A 17,224-nucleotide genomic window follows, 5' to 3' on the forward strand; every position below is an offset into this window, starting at 1 on the left:
AGTTGTGTTCAAAATGATGCAAGTTCAACCAGTATTGGTTCATGCATGAATCGCTCTGGAGAGTGGAGGGGAAGGGAGTAATGCACATAATCTAGCTTCCTTATTCTCAGCAGCAAGCAGGGTATCTCTACTTCTCTGCACATGCATAAAAGCAATAGGAAACTTGCTAAGTCCACAACTAACATAAATCAGATTTTATTTTCTGACTGTTGCCCCTTTATAATACCACCCTGGGCAACTGCCAATATGCTCATATCCACAACATTCTTTAAGCCCAACATCACCATCACTGGTTTTTAGAAGGAATTATATTCTGACGTGGCCAAGAAATCTATCTGTAGGTGTAGAATCATTAACTGAATATGGCATGTCCCAAATAATACACTGGGATTCGATCTGTGGAGGCATTCATTCTGTATAAAATGCATTTTATTTAAGGACGAGAGCAGCAAATGTAGAGGATTGTGACATTCGGAGTGAAATAGCTTAAAAAACATTATTTGGTGAAATAGTTGACTGCAGATGGGAAAACACAAAGAATTATAGAAAATTACAGGCTGCCTGACTAAAAAGCTTCCCAATGCTTTAAAATGGAAAATTAAACTATGAAGAAAACAGAAGTCTACTAATCAAGCAAATCAACGTGTTGCCAACAAGGATTCAACCAATGGTATGCTCCAGAATGACCAAAAATGGTCTCTAGTTACTGGTGAGTATTGCAACAATTAGAAGTTGCCTAAGTGATACCAACCTATCAGCAAGAAGACCTGCAAAAAAAAAAATTTCATTGGCTGGATGGGCAGTGCATGACAAACATATTGCAACATGTTATTGTCAGATGAAAGCAAGATTGTGTTTTCAGTTTAGACACTGAATCTTAATCCACAGGACAATTAAACACGATGGCTGAAGCATCATAATGATATGTATCAGTTTGAGTTCATAAAAATACTTAAGACCTAAGACATTTGTCCTTTTGTGAGGCTATATTGTGATTAAAGCTTTAGAATTATCTACTAGTGGAATATTTGTTGTTCCACTTTTATATTTAAAATTTTTAAAACATAATTTGGAGCAACTAAGCTAAGCAACGCAACATTTTTATGGATGAATTCATTAAAACAGCTGTGAAGTTGTTTGGATAAATGGTTTACTAGGAGTGGATCAATGTCCTGTACCACAGAAAGAGGAGTCAGATTCAGGAAAAAGTAAAGAGAAATACAGTGGACCAAGTGCTGAACTGAGCCCATGACTCTTTGAAGCATTGTGAGTCACTGGTTATCTAAAACATTCAACTTTGACAAAACTAAAAAATCTGTAATGGGGTGGGGAGGAATTCCTTTTACAGCATAATATTTTCATATGTTAAGCTATGAAGTGGTGGTTTGGTAAGTTTGAACCATTTGCTAAAGGTAATAAAGATGTAAATGAAAAACAGGAAAGAATAGAAACGGATTTATTTATTTATTTATATGCACCAAATATGACTAAGGGGAACTGAATGTGAATATAGATATAAAACTAAGGCAGCTACCAAACACTGCCTTTGTGAAGGCTGTAGATCACATCCTCTAAAACATAAAAGACAGTAATATATAGGCAGTTATATCATTGTGTTCTTATCTGGAGCCTGATTGGATTTTCTGATTGTGTTTATAGAGCTGCTCTAAGAAAAATGGGAACTAAACTTCTGCTTAGGACTTCTAGGCTAGCACAGGTTTAGAAAGAAAAACATACACAACTCAAATATGTAAAAGTCTTTACATAATTTTTTTAGAGAATTTAACATGAAATATAATTAGCATAAAATTAGCATTTAAAGGACCTGAAATGTAGAACTGCTAGTAGTATTTATATAGCTTGGTAGGTATGTTAGCAGCCATAATCTGAGGTGTTTAATAATTTCTACTGCTTGTTCTATGCAGGATTCAAGTTTCATGAACAAAGTAAATACAAATTAATAAAAAACCAGAGCAACTGATACATATTTTTCCACTATTTCCCCCATAAATTTAGTTGGACTCTTAGTAGACTTACTTATACATATATGTTTTCTCTCGATTGTTTAAGTTTGCCCAAACAATGCAGTTTCTTTAATGACCACCTCTCCTTTAAGTAAAGTTGTACACAAAATGTCTCCTAATGCACTCACAAAAGGGCTCCGTACGAGAGAAACCTGGCGCGGGCGCTCGCTCCCGTCCAGGACAGCAAATTCCACCTTAAAAGCGGCCTCTTGAGTGAAACTTTTCGCTCCAACTCAGTCAGTCCACCTTAAGCGCACACGCAAACGCAGGAGGCGTAGAGCGAGGTTTCCGCTTCTCAGTGGGGCTCGGACCGCGACTCACGAAAAATCGCCGTGTGTGCCGTTCAAGCTTGACGCACTTAGGTAGAAGGGGAGAAAAAAAGCGAGGAAAAAAAGATGTCCGAATCCAAGTACCGCGAGTGGATTTTGGATACTATCGACTCGCTGCGGTCTCGAAAAGCCCGGCCGGACTTGGAGAGGATTTGCCGAATGGTCCGGAGGCGACACGGGTCCGAGCCAGACCGAACCTGCGCGGAACTGGAGAAACTGATCCAGGAGCAAACCGTGCTCAAAGTTAACTACAAGGGCTCCATCTCCTACCGGAACGCCGCCAAGGTTCAGCGGCGGAGCAGAAAGAAAGACGATGTTTCGTTAGCCACGGCTGCGAGACGGAGCGCGATGGAAGAAGCCAGTCATTCCGACCTGAGCAATGGGGATAGCGCTTTCGGTGCCGTGGACCAGGACGAGGAGGATTTGGAGGTAATGCAGACCCGATGCAGGGGGGAAGCCACGGTTAACGTGTTTACATGTCATTGTCATGTCACATCACACAAAACGTACAGGTGGAAGTTAAAACAGACATTGTGCAGTTGGGGGGTGAAAAAAATGGTGGAAAAGCTCCTCTTTTTGTTAGTAGAAGGGGAGTGGTGAGGGGAGTGATTTGCAAGTGCACCCAAAAAGTGCCGCAGACGGGGAGCGGCGGTTGGAGCTCGCTCGAGCGCTGCCGAGGTGGAGAAGAAAAGAAGGTGCGCGTGTAGCTTGTGCGAGCGTGCCACATTTCATGCTGCGCCGGTTGCTAAAGAAGCACGTTAGAACAACTGCGCAGACGGTTTAAAAACGGACAACAATCATAAAGTTCTCCCGTTTGGTCCGCCCGCAACAATCCCAGCCTCCATTTACAGCAGGCGGGGAGGGGGAGAGGGGGGGCAAAAGCGCTTTTCAAGCCACAAACTCGGCGTTGAGCGAAAGGGGGAGAAACGGGTTACAGTTAGAACGGAAGTAGATTGATGCAGCCTTCAAAATAATGGCTTTCAAATAGACTCTAACTAAATAGACTTTTATTTTTGAATTATTTGGGCTGGAATTGCTTGTTATTGACTCACGCTTATCATATGGGAGTGGGTAAAGGTGGGGGAAAAAGTGTCGAACACCGCGGATGTAGGAGCCTGATCTGGGACGACGGGACGTTTGATCGTTGATTTTTTTTTTAAATGTCTGGAAACGAGTTGAAACTCTACCGATGGTGGATTGCACCATGTGGCCAAACATATTTTCGCGGTCGGTCGCCAGGGCTTGTGTTTATTAAACGATTAAATCCACAACTATGTGCAACAAAGTGACCAACAGAATATACGCAATGATAAATCATTATTTTGTAATTTGGTTGTATTTCTATTTCCCGTAATGGGATGGGGGATTTCTACACGGTGCATAAAGTCGAAGCCCTAGATCCATTTTCGGACAGCCTCCCAAACCCGGTCACGTCCAAGACGTGCGTTGACTGTCGTTGTGGTTCCTTCCGTCCTGTGCACAATATGTAGTTTTTTTCCCTCTTGTTCTAAAAATCTCTGACAACTACTTGCAGTATGACGTTTGAGTCAAATCTAAGCAAAGTCGCTTGACGCGCAGGAACCGGCGGCTGTAAACTAAAAGCGATCGCAAACTGTTTTCCTGGCGCTAGATGGCGGATGCGCCCATCCGATTTGGGTTAAGCCGAGATCAAAATTGACTTTGTTCTCTGAAAGACGTGTGTATCGTTTAAAAAAAAAAAACAACCGAATGCGGCTGGTCAGTGCGACCAGAAGGCTGCTGTTTGATAATCTTGCAATGCGGGGCTTGCGGATGTAGGTGCCTGGGTGTCCGATAACGGATTCATTTCTTTGCGCTGGCTCGTTTTTACACTAAACTGTTGACCCGCTGCAAAGTCAAAGTGGGCTGGCGATCGAGTCGTCTGCTGACGCTGATCGGAGAGCTTCGTTGAAAACCTCGCGTTTATTTCTATTGTGCGGATGTTTTGAGCCGCGACTGGGGAAAAGCCCTCAGACACAATGGCGAGGTATTTGCCTCGGCTTCCAACTCCATGCGCACTTTGGAGGAAATTTGAGAGAGGATAAAACGCCTCCCGTCGGCCCTTTTCGTGCTCCCCGTGTGTTATTAATTTTACCGCTCAACAAGGCCTCTAAAACAATGAGGGGGGAGGGGGGGCACGCCGAGCGAAGCGGCTGGTGCGAAACATCCCAGTTCAGATCCCGAAATCGCGATGCTTTTGACGGCGCTTTTGAGTGAAAGTTGTGCAAAATGCGATCCTGTGGGGTGAATTCCACAGAAGCGGCTCTTTCCACAGGAGCGGGGCGGGCTTTAATGCGCTCTTGTGCACGACTGCTGGGTATAGGACACGCAGTCGCACACAAGGTAATTTTTTTTTTCCTCCCAGGGCGCCATCGAGGAAAAAAAAATAGAAAAAGGAAAAAAAAATCTTCTTTGCCCGAGTACAAGTGATGAGCACAGATGGTAAAACTAGCTATCGTCCACCAGACCGCGTTGTAATCACGTTTTCACGGACGGTAACCCGTTTGCAATGGCAGGACGCGCAGACTAGAGGCACTCAGAGGCAATCATTTACCAAATTGCAACGTCAGTATGAGCATGTTGTTTTTATTTTTATGATGTGACACCAACATTCAGTCAGTCCCGCTCAAATGTCTTTTCACTTTTTGAAGTGTTTAAGTTTCAAAAAGGTTTGAATGGTGAATAATTGAGGTTTCTAAATAAATGAAATTTGGAAATCTTACATGATTGTGTGTGGCAGGGTGACACCTCTATGGCTATGGACACAGACAGCAATCCTGACGAGGAGGGGGCAGAGGAGAGCCGTGATGGGCAGGACCGACCTTCTCCCAGCCCCCAGCGTGAAGGAGCCTCGGTGCAGTGTGCCCCCATACGGGCCGCCTCTGCTCCCTGCTCCCCCTCCTGCTCCCGGCCTGGCTCTGGCCCCAACTGCAGCGCTGGCTCTGCTCTGGACTGTGCCGCGTCCCAGAAGCCAGGAGAGAGGCCCAACTCCTTGCCCCCCTCCAGCCCCGCGGTCCTAACACACAATGAATGGGCTTATGATTCAGCTGTCAGCCCAGTGGAGCGCCAGCACCCAGGAATGCAGAAGGACAAAGGTATCCACACTGCGAGACTCGGGATGGATGTGGGCTGCCGGTGTTTTTTTTGTTTGTTTTTTTTTTTTTGGGCACTCTAATATTGTTTCATGTGTGGCCTTACACTAAGCTTTGCAGTGGATTCCAAGCTGTGATGGGAGCTTTCAAGCAGCTATGATTAATTATTGGATATTTACAGCAGAAATGCAGTAAAGCCAGATGCAGAGCTGTGGGAGGAACTGATGCATTTGTGAGATGTTTACACAGGTTAAGTTCTCTCACCAGTTATTTAGGATTCATTTAATCCGCTCTCTTGGCAGCATTGCTCTATGCTACAGGTAATCTTTAGGGTAAAGTTGGTCCTTGTAGGATAGTGATGGATGGGTGAACAGCTGCTTTCTAACCCTGTGTTTGCAGTAGAGCTGAAGCCAGCGGACCACTCTGGAACGACGATCCCCAGCGCTTTAACCAACGGAAAGAAAGAAGCAGAAAGCAGGGAGGACAGCAGCAGCCTCTCATCTGACCAGTTGGTACCCGACTCTACGGCACGCCCGGTAACCGGCCTGCCATCTGCTTATTGTGTCAAATAGCATCTGCATTCTTCCAGCTGGGGTTTTACTCGATGTTTTCATTTTGAATTCATTCATTTCGGCTAACAGGATGAAGTCAGGAATGTCTCTGATGGAAGATTACAAACGGTGTCTCCGCCCCCTGAAAACGGTGAGTGTTAGTTTTTTTGTTTTTTTTTAAATAAAACATTTTTGTCTCTGTACTGCTCACTAACTTGGAAAGTGATTTCATAATAAAATGTCAATTTTGATAAAAGTCTGTGTTTAAAATCTATCTCTGGTTGCCATTTGGTTTTTGTTTGCCTGAAGGCTTGCTCAAGATTTTTGGAGTTCTTTGCAAGCTTGTCCTGCTACTTTCCATCCAGATGGTCTTTGTTTAGACCAAGTTATTTTTCTCTTCTTTGCTACTGACATGCTGCACGTTTCCTAACAGTTTACGGTTTTTGGTAAAGGAAATTCTGTTTTATCATTTAAAATCCGTGAAGTGAGTTTTCTTACTAGTTTTTATTGGGATGTTTGTGGACAAATGACATATTAGAAATGGACAGCACCTAGTCATTTCTACCACCACAGACACCACGCCTCTATATGTTAACGCTTCTGTTGTTTGCCCAGTAGGAGCGTTCCGCTGAAAGATGCTTATGGATCCCTGTCATGTGTTTCATGCATGCCAAGCAGCATGAAGCCCATCATCGGTGTTGTTCAAATAGACAGGCCCAGTTAGGAGATGCATCATTCACCAAGCCCTGTCTGTACTGAACCGTGAACCATCTCTAATAGAAAAACACATCATACCATGACAGCAGAGGCTTCTGTACAGAAAACTAGATGCAAGGGAAAAAAACCAAAAAAAACAGATATCTTTTCTAGTAAACATTTCATCTCACAAATGAATACCATTACATATTGTAGAATAGATTTGTTTTCCTGGAAAATATTCATATCAAACAGAACTGACTTGTCTTCAGATGACCAAACTGGCACATATAAAAGTAAAAAGAATAGCGAACAAGTTACAGTTTCATAGAATAATGAAGCTTGTTTTTGTTTACAGGTACGCTGCAGAAGCTCGAGGCGCCCTACACAGCGGCTGACGGCGGTCTCATCAATGGTGGAACAGGTGATGAAGTGTGAGTATCCTGCTGCTACTCTAAATCAATAGATACATTATTCAGTCACTCATGATAAGCTAACTTCCTACAAAGTCTTTAATTTTAGTATTTTCCACCTTTTAACAAGTAGGAAATATCAATTCCAGAATATACCAAGACTTTTGTGTTGCAGTATTATATCTTCTGGCATTTAACAGATAAACTTACATTTCCAAAAATAAGTTTCTCAAACACTGAACAGGTTTCAGCTATACCAAAGGTATTCATTCTTCCTTGAGGTTTTTTTCCACATTGTCACAACCAAAACATCAACGGGTTTTTATGACGGACCAACAAACAGGAAAGCGTAGCTGTTAATTGGAAGAAAAATGATTTATGTTTTAACGTTTTTCACCAGTATAAACCATAAGCGTGGCATGTATTCTTATGCGGCGCCCCCAGTGGGTGCTTTGTAAAACTTCCTTTCCCTGCAATTACAGCTGCAAGTCTTCTAGGGTGTGTCTCTACCAGATTTGCACATCTAGAGAGAGAAAATTTGTCTTTCTCTTTTTTGCGAAATAGCCTGCAGCTCAATCAGATTAGATAGAAAGAAAATATCTTCTTCTTCCCCACCCTCCCCCCAAGTCTTGCCGCCGATTCTCTGTTAGATTTATGTATGGACTTTGACTGAGCCATTCCAGCACATGACTATGATTTCACCTCAATGTGTCAATCACTGTTGTGGGCATATGTTTTTTCCAGAATCTAACAGGTTTTCCTATATGATTGCCCTGTATTTATCTCATTCATCTTTCCATCAACTCTGACCATCTCGACAGCATGATGCTGCCACCGCCATGGGACAGCGGCGTTCGAAGAAGTACTACTTTTCCAACACACGTGATTATTAGCGTTGCAGTTTGTGGCTGCGTTGTGACAAAATGTGGGGATAGTTTAAGAAGAATGAATCCTTGTGCTGCGCTCCGTATTTAAAATCGAAACAAAGTCACCATAATTTCACGTTTCGCCTCGCCTAACACACAGAGCTCTGGGTTTAAAGCTTTCTCCTTCAACATCGTGGTGTTTCAGTTACCACCTGAAGACCTTGAAGACTCAGGCTTGTCCAGAGTTGATGGGTAATGGGTGACTGCCTCAAGATGTAAAGCTAGTTTCCCTCTAATGGAGACGCAGTTCCGTAAACATCCTCTTTCATGTGTTAATGTGTCTTTCAATGAGGCATTGTTGCGCCCACTGACATCACCTCACACAGCAGCTTTGTGTTAATGAGAAACAAGCCTTTGAAGACTTTATTTTTAGTCCACCTGATTATGAATAAAAACAAACTAATAAACTTGTCATTTGCACAAACTACCATAAGGAAAGCTTGAAAAAGCTACTCAAAGTGAAGTTTTGCGTGATTACTTTTGAAGTCGTTTGTGTTCCATCTTTCTGCAGCTCGGTGAAACTGGAGAAGATGAACCAGAACTTGTTGCAGTGGACTGTGGCAGATGTGGCCAGTTACTTTTCAGCGGCAGGCTTTCCAGAGCAGGCCGTTGCTTTCCGAACACAGGTTGGTTCAGTTCAGGGCGCAAAAAGGCCGTAACTTCCCATCATCCGGTAACACCGAGGTAGAATATTTTTCACGCGTTTCGGTTTCCCCTCAACAGGAAATCGACGGGAAGTCTCTCCTCCTGATGCAGCGCAGCGACGTCCTGACGGGCCTGTCCATCCGACTCGGCCCGGCCCTCAAAATCTACGAGCGCCACGTCAAGGTGCTGCAGAGGACCCACTTCCTGGAATGCGACGACATCTGACGGGACGATCGGCACGACAGACGATGCTGTATGAACTAAACCATGCATGCAGTCCCTCTACCATCTGGACCCCACTGCCCGCCTTCATATATATAAATAGAAGGTGCGTGGAGTGGGACAGGCTGCGGTGGAATTCGGCTTCACTGTGAGAACGACCAGAAACTGAAAGACAGTCATCCTACCTCTCATTGTGGTCTTTGGTTTTTCAAACGGTTTTCATTTCACCCCTGTGGCCCCTTTGGAGACAAAAGACAGCTGCAGGCAAAATCTGTTTTAAGCGGAGCGGCGCTGACCTTTCTGCAAGAACGAAACTTTTTGGGTAGCAGACGGTAAACAGAGCTGCACCAGGCGCACATGGCCGAGTTGTGGCGCGTTGCTGCCGCAGGTTGGGGCGTCTTCCCATCAACTTTCCGTATGATTTAAAACTGAAGGTCACAAAGAAGATTAAGCACACCAGCCGTCGCCATGTGATGAGATCTAAGCGTCAAAGTCGATGTGTCTGCGTTAAAAGTTAGTCTCATTCCTGACTTCCCATTCCACCGGTAGCTGCTGGAGTGGATTATTGCCTCCTTGTCTCTGCTACACTGAGATATAACCCTTAATGTGTTTTTACTATCTGTTCAGTCTTAGTTATAAATGATTGTGGTCTAACGATACAGATTGACTTGGGGGCGGGGGGATAATCCCAGGTGTAAGTGACCATAAAATATGCAGCCCAATATAATGTGCTCTTACATTCAAGCAAAACAAAGTAATAATGTTGCAAGAACCGCTGCTCTTGCTGGTTGTGTAGTTTGAGATTCAACAGAGCTGCTAAGCGACTGTTTACGGATAACTTTAAGAAATGCAATATTTTATGTTGTTTGTTTACAATTGGTCTGTCCTGGCGTTGTGTTTTTTATGGCCAGTTGAACTGTGTAACATTCCATATTATGTAGTCTTCATCTCAAGTGTAACCCCCTCCCCTTTTTATCTGTAGTATGAAACAATTCTTCCAGAGTTGGAAAATAAAGCTCATCTCTCTCAGTTGGTTGATTTTTGGTTTGTTTATTTACTTAGAACCTCTCTGGGGGGGAAAAAAAATCAGTTTCATTGCATCAATTAGGAAAATGCTCCAAACTTTGAAAACATTTTGCTTGAACAAATTTCTGCTTTTTTTTTTTTTTTTTCTGAAAAATATTGGAAAGTTTGCATCAGGGAAGTATCGGTCTAACATTTAGTCGCGTTAGCAGCTCCAGGCTGCCATCGGTTAAACTAACAAAATTAGTCACTTCATTTCCCACCTTAAGGGTAAGTGTCCAATTAAAAAAAAAAAAAATTATTTATACAGTAGTATGAAAAAGTGCTTGCCCCCTTCCTGACTTTCTTTCTTTCTTTCTTTCTTTCTTTTTTCTTACTTTCTTTTTCTTTCTTTCATGTTCAGTGTTTTCAGAACATGAAACAATGAAGTGTAATAAACACTCAAAATTAAAAATCAAGAAGGGGACACTCCGTTTTCCACACGTCTCTCTCTCTCTCTATAAACATAAATATATTTGGAGCAATTTGTAATGGGCATCTTAAAACTTAAAAGTAGCAAAATACAAAATGACACATTTCACTAAATTACACACTTTATAGTAAGACTTTACTGCAATTTGCTGCCTTTATTTGCCCATAAAAGTCCAACAGCCAGAGGGAAAAAAATGACCAATACGCATTTACAGTGCATCTCCTTAAATTAGAACACTATTAAAAAGCTTAGTTTGCTAAATGTGCTCAAAAATTAAAACTAAAGTTCATATATAATCTGTCACAGATAAATGTATCTCAATTCCTTACTTTGACTCGTACTGTATGAAAAACCAAACTTCACTGCCTAAGCAAATTCAAATACTATGGATTGATGGTCACTGGAGGGTAAGCAAAAGAAGCTGGCCATTCAGCGTGCTCTATCCAAGCATATAGTGGGAAAGTTGAGCGAAAGGAAAAAGTGTGGTGGAAAAATGTGCACAAGCAACAATGATAGTGGCATTTTTGATGAACCTTTTTATTTTTTATTTTTGACTGTTTAAGGCCATGGGGGAGATTTGCTGCAGCTGGAGTTGGTGCCACACACAGACGTCTCATGGACATGAGCTACAGTTGTTGAATTCGTTGTGTTAAGCCACTCCTGAGCCATTTGAGGTCCAATGTGATGTTTTCACAGTATAAGTGATGATTTAGAGAGCCGTGTCATCTGCTGATGTTGGTCCGCTGTTTTCTCAAGTCCACAGTCAGAGCTGCACGAATCTACATTCGCGTATTTGAATTGGATTTCTGAAACACATGAGCTCTTTTGTGGTATTCTAGTTTATGGAGATGCACCTGTACACCCCTAACCTCATGGATGTGCGCAGGAATGACGGTTCTCCTCGCCAGACTCTATTACAGGATGAAGGGCAGTATGGATGAGCGGAGGGTGGGATAATCTCTAAACTCCTTTAAATAGCTGCGATGTTTGCCTTTAGCCCACACGGTCATCTGGACGAAGGCCACGATGGTGAAGAACGCCACAGGCACACACTGGGTCATCACCGTGAAGCCAATCCAGGATCCCAGCTGCCAGTGAGAAGTTTACACACACAGATGGGTTAGTACTAACAGAGCATGTTGTGCGTTTTACCAGTAGGTGGCAGCAACAGCACATATTGTTGGCGGAGATAAAGGCACATAGAAATATCTCATTCCCTTTCGGGTTAAAATTTGCTAACTAGCTCAATTTAAAGCACTTGATGTGAGTTAAATTGTTCTTGAAATGGTTCCCCACCTCTTTAACATTCAACTACGTAAAAAACATTTTCCACTCAATGCAAATTATCTGAAATAAAGCACATTTCTTAAAGCGACAGCGTAAAAATATTGATAAACGTAGCTCCTCACCTCATATGTGTAGTTGGGACAAGAGACTAGCCAAAAAATCCATGTGAAGGGATTTTTTGTTGGATAAGGTATTTTCTTGACTTTTGAGCCTGAAATAAAGAGAACATTTCTGATTAGTTTGAGAAAAAAAAAACAAAAATAAACAGAATAAAGAAAGACGTATTTATAAATATTTGCACAAAAAAAAAAAAAAAAAAAAAAAAAAAGATTACCTTGAGCTTTGAGGTTACGCAGTGCGATGTGGATTGAAAAATTTCCTACTTGGCAGAACTTTAGTCGTAGAGAAATCATATGATGAGAATAAAATAAAGCTCCAGTTCAACTGATTTAACATTTGCAGGATATCAAAACCAAAACTTACCAGGAAAATGTAAAGCCCAGCGTTCACCTGCTGCTGCCCGTAATCTAGAAGTGTTTTAAAGAGAAACGACCAACGATATCAACTCTGCTTGATGTGGAAAAGCAAATATTGCAGTGGTCGGCTCTTACGGGGTGTAGTGTAGAGTGGATGGTTGATGTAATATGCCATCCAAGCCGCAGAGCACCAGTAATAGCCACAGTTCTGGAAGAGAAAGCAAGCTTTATTTATAGAGTCCATTTAATAAAAATTTATTTTTAATAACACAATAAATGCAGACCATAAAGCCAAGAATAGAGAGAATGAAATATGCCCAAATGTAATAAATGAATATAGCTAAGACTCTAAAACAGAGACATTTTGAATTTGCTTTTAAAGAAAGACGTCGCAACCGATGTGACTCTTCAAGTGAACGGGCCTGTAACGATCGAAAGAACCATGAGCTGAGTTTGAAATGATTCCTTTTTGTGAATACCATAAAGGTCAGTGACGTGTGCAGCATGTGTTTTCAAAAACCGAGCACACAACCTAAACCCATCTCCACAATTTTCTTCCTGATATCTTGGCTGATTTCCTTTTGACTTTCCAACTTTGTCAAACAAGACGGCAGCGTGTTCGAGGAGGGGCTGTTAATAATTAGCCTATCAGAGGCTGGTGGAAGAAAACCCAGAAAGTTTGACACAAGCCATACAATTTAAAAGACATTTATCCCGGATTCACACCAAATATTTTCTCACAGTTCTCACTGGGTAACTATTTGATCTCCACTTTAATACTAGGGGTCGTGGTGGGGAATCACAAAAAGTGACATGAAACTGCAATTTTAAGATTGCAGAGAAAAGTAATGTCATAAAATTGAAAATGTAACTCTGGTCATGAGAAAACAGAAAACAAGCAAAGTGGTCTGAGTCAAGCTGTAAGCTCACTTGAGCATAAAATAGCTTCACCTTAAATATGTTTCTGAGAGGCATGGTCCCATGGGAGATGCGATGGACAAACAGAGTCTCCAGAACCCTCTTGATGTAGTGGAAGGAGTGACACATGCAGGCCAAGCTGCAACAGAACACACACACACACAGATATATATGTATTTGGTCATGACTTAAACTTTTAAATCAGGACTAAACATCATACTGGCACCTGAGTTGGGACTTGTTATGTTTGGGCAAAAGATTAAGATACTGGACGAAACGAACTAATTGAAACTTACTGTACAACCCAGTGCTTGCTGCTGGTGAAATCATACTTTGGAGAGTAAATGAAGGGAAGGCGAAAGTAGAACATCAGGTAAAGAACCAACGGACCAACACATTCGGCTAAAAACACCTGAAATGAGAAATCACAGACAGTTTATTATATGCATAATGTGCTAGCCACATTTATTGATGCAAATGGGGGAAAATGCATGGATATTTATTTTTTATTGCAGGAGCATATTATAGTACAAAAGTTTTAGCCTAGTTATTCAGAAGGAAAAACAAAAACATCTGCTAGGAAATAGGTAGTTCCTCTAATAATATTTAAATTTAATTGAAGATTTTTTTTAAAATGTATATATATGCTTGACTTTTTAAGCTGTTCATCATTTCCAGGAACTTCTAATTAATAATTCATATTTTTCTGTTTAAACAAAGCCTATTTCAGGTCTTTAAGCTGAATGAGGACCCATATTTACCTTTCTAACAGGCACAGTGAGGGCAATAATAAGGGATATGAAAAGAATATTCAAAGTTCACTGTAGTACAAAGTAGCATTTTGGGATCTGAATCATAACTACTAGATAATATCAATGGTGAAAACCAGGATTTCTGGGACGAACCTCAGGGGGAAAAAAAGAACCTCTTCTGCCCACTATCACAAACATAAACGTGCAGTTTGCTAAAAGCTACAATGGCTTTAACAGGAATATATATATATTTTGGTTAGATCCTTTTCAGACATAAACCTCCAGGTAGGTTTGAAGCAACAACAGGGTAACTAAATGGAAAAAGAGTTAAACATGGTCAAAGTCGAGGATCTGTAATGGGAATCTCGTTAGAGTCTATCGCATAGTGACTTCTTTAAAACAGAAGAACATTTTAAATCAAACTATACTGCTAGCATGAAACTAGGTCATTGCTGAATCTTTTTGTTTGATCAAAAACGTTCCACCAAATTAACACCAAAATGGCTGAAAAGATTCAAAACTCAACCTCCGTTCACAGCCACCCGACTCCCATTGACTCTTACAGTAAACCTGCACAGCACTGTATGAAACTTAGTCACCAGGAAACTTTAAATACCGGATATCTGAAAGGAATGTTGGCGGTGTAAAATATCTGCCAAACGGAGACCTAACATGTAACCGACACCAGTGCAGGCCTTGGCTTCTCCAGGAGCTCGTTTTACCGTGGCACCTCAGCGCAGAAGCAGTTGCCCTACTTTCTCCGAGCTGTCACATTTAATGCAAAATAATGCACCTATAAAGCAAATCTTACAACTTGTAGCGCTTATACGATCAAGCGGAGCATCTCAGCTGACAGTGAGAACAGATTCCTGAGTCAGCACCTCCAGGAGGAGCCTCGGCTCAGGTTGCCTGACCGGTAACACCTGGTGGTTTCGGCTGGGGCAAGTCGGGGGCGTGAGGGGATGAAAAAACAGTATAGGTAAGGGTGAATAATGAGGCACAGTAAAAGGCAAGTGAGAGGTCAGAGGGATAAACACCTTTGGCAGAAATGGGGCCATGAGATTATATGTCCTGCTGGAGAGAACACGCAGTGTAGGGGGTGGGAGGGAGCGTGAACGACAGCAAATCACCTCTGTCTGTCTCTGCAGGCTGGTATTTATGCTCAGGAGGTACTGAGGGTGTCGGTTTATATTTAAAGCACATGAATGTTAGGGGACTGCTGAAGCGGATTCAACGCTTTGAAAAATGAGGTGAAAATCTCTCTCTTTAGGCTTTGCCGTTCAGTTATGTGCAACACTTCATGACGATGAAAAAAAGCTGCCGAGAAACAGATTGGATAGAAGATCTTGCATACTGGAAAAAAACAAATATCAAATTAAGTGAAGAAGAAAGCTCTTTTGGTCGGGCAAAAACAAGCTTAAACTTTTTTGGTCACCTAACGCAATGCAGAGTGGCTATGATTGACATTTCCCCGTGAAATAGTCAAAAACATTGAGTGTATTTGTGTGGCCTTACTGTTCCCCATGTGAGCTGGGGTCCCAGGTCACTGAAATAAAAGCTGGCTGTGGTTCCCACAGGTAGCATTTGGAGGACTTCCTCGTCCCTGAGACACTTGGCCTCTGAAACAATTGATAATCAGACAATATATCATTATACTATCCAAATACTCTCCAACAAGTGACTGTGCATTCATGAGAGAACAGGATGAAAAGCATGCAGATGTACTTGGATCCAAACGTAGAGACTGTCTGGCTGGATACCACTTTGGATCTGAGAAATAATAATAATAATAAAAAAAAAACACAGTGTGGGCTTTACTCTTGGTATTCTAGATATTAAAAGAAATATTTTTAAAAAAATGTTTATACACCGATTTGGCTACGAGCATAATTTCCGATAACCAACACTGTGAATGATAAACTTACACGATTTGTGAAACAAGGATTTAATATCCAAAACTGTGGCTGTTGGCTCCACCTAGAAAGTGGAGATAAAGAACATGCATGCAACATGACTGTCACAGCGTGCCTTTAAAATTCAACATAAATTACACTTGTTTTATACCTGTGGGCTTTTTTTCATTACCAGTAACCCACAGCATGTTTATGCAAGCGGCTTATCATGTCTGTCTATCTTCATGACATGCAGCACAGGCATGTGCTGTAGCTGGAATAGATCATTCTTCAGGGATGAAAAGGGAATTCTCACCTCCTAAATGCAACGCTTGCTCAATAGACACGTAGCTGATAATGACACAGTCAGGTAACGAGTGGATTATTAGGGATTTATTTGTAAAATAACACTTGTGCTCAAACCTTTTCAGTTTAATTCAAAAGAGTTGACTTGTAAAGATGCATATCTGCAATGACAATAAGAATATCCCTAAACTTATTTACACTCAATAGACGCGCAGCTCATAAGAACACGGTCACTTAATGAGTAATAATTCAAAAATATCTGACCTGAAAAGATTTATAGCTGCAGTGAGAATCAGAATATCCCTAAACTTATTAACAGCACAGAACGTAAGACTCACCTTGTCCAGCAACAGCAGCTTCTCTTTAGTCTTCAAGTCCAAGATCTCCACCTCAAAGTAAACAATCCTTTTAGCCTTCTTGGGCGCTTTTGGCTTTGGCTTGGGTGTAGACTTCTTTTCAGCTTCTGCTCCATTTTGGCTTTTTGCTTCTAAGGCTAGAATATCCATGATACGATAGTGTTTGGGCCAAAACTTCAAAAATACAGTGAAGAAAACTGTGACGTCCTAGTTACACTAAAAAGTAAAAAGTTCCCAGGCTACAGTTTGTCTTGCAAAATCTTAGGATCCAAACTGAAGCTGTCTCAGTGTGGAAAAGACATAAAACAAAATCAAAAATAAAAAGCCTCTTCCAGAGATCAGAAAGGAGATGGAGTTTAAATGGAAAAAGAAGAGCTGGTTTGAGACTATGAGACAGACCTGCTCAGTACCTGAACAGCAGCCTCATGGACATCCACAGTCCTTGCATGAAACAAAACGCACCGAAGACGAAACTGGAGAGCTCCAAGACATAATCCATAGCGCACCATTTGCAAGGCTAAATATAAGTCGCCCGATTCGCTCAGCACCGGCTTGGTAACCTCAGGAAGCCGCATGGAGCTCCACTCAGTGACACAAGCCAATATGCCCTCATTAGACTTGTAAAACACATATCCTGTCTGTTTTGCTGCACACTTGGTTGCAAAATCTCCATCTGCCAACACATGGTGCCCCAGCCCCGCCCCACCTTGAGACCACCCATGGAGCTGGCAATCTCTTCTCCTGAAACTCTGGAACAAAGACAACATGTTCATCTCTGGAGCTCTGTGTTAAATCATCTCTGAAAGCTTTGTGGTGGGAGGAGAGT

The 17,224-nt window shown here is 41.8% G+C and overlaps 2 protein-coding genes across 4 annotated transcripts; one reads left to right on the forward strand and one right to left on the reverse strand.

The window, feature by feature from the left end:
• The first annotated feature begins 2,096 nt into the window (after positions 1–2,096).
• On the forward strand, positions 2,097–9,945 carry samd1a (sterile alpha motif domain containing 1a). 3 transcript variants are annotated; one of them, XM_015011227.2, is made up of 7 exons: positions 2,097–2,782; positions 5,112–5,466; positions 5,866–5,999; positions 6,105–6,165; positions 7,069–7,144; positions 8,561–8,675; positions 8,773–9,945. In XM_015011227.2, exons 1-7 carry the CDS (start codon positions 2,420–2,422, stop codon positions 8,917–8,919), a joined length of 1,251 nt encoding a protein of 416 aa, XP_014866713.2. In that variant the 5' UTR covers positions 2,097–2,419; the 3' UTR covers positions 8,920–9,945. The 3 variants fall into 3 exon arrangements, with proteins under 3 accessions (XP_014866713.2, XP_014866712.2, XP_014866715.2); XM_015011226.2 differs by having other exon boundaries at positions 2,103–2,782; positions 5,863–5,999; XM_015011229.2 differs by lacking the exon at positions 2,097–2,782 and adding an exon at positions 3,606–4,714 and having other exon boundaries at positions 5,863–5,999.
• A 5-nt stretch (positions 9,946–9,950) lies between these two features.
• Positions 9,951–17,193, reverse strand: tecra (trans-2,3-enoyl-CoA reductase a). The gene is made up of 11 exons (XM_015011230.2): positions 16,381–17,193; positions 15,770–15,821; positions 15,570–15,614; positions 15,360–15,463; positions 13,389–13,504; positions 13,126–13,231; positions 12,310–12,382; positions 12,182–12,225; positions 12,033–12,090; positions 11,821–11,909; positions 9,951–11,499 (listed from the first exon to the last, which is right to left on the reverse strand). The coding sequence occupies exons 1-11, from the start codon at positions 16,546–16,548 to the stop codon at positions 11,326–11,328; spliced, it is 1,029 nt and encodes a 342-aa protein (XP_014866716.2). The 5' UTR covers positions 16,549–17,193; the 3' UTR covers positions 9,951–11,325.
• Between the last annotated feature and the right edge of the window lie 31 nt (positions 17,194–17,224).

The sequence above is a fragment of the Poecilia mexicana genome, unplaced genomic scaffold (genome assembly GCF_051168715.1).
Source record: "Poecilia mexicana isolate PSO_F unplaced genomic scaffold, ASM5116871v1 scaffold_8, whole genome shotgun sequence".
Classification (NCBI taxonomy): Eukaryota; Metazoa; Chordata; class Actinopteri; order Cyprinodontiformes; family Poeciliidae; genus Poecilia; species Poecilia mexicana.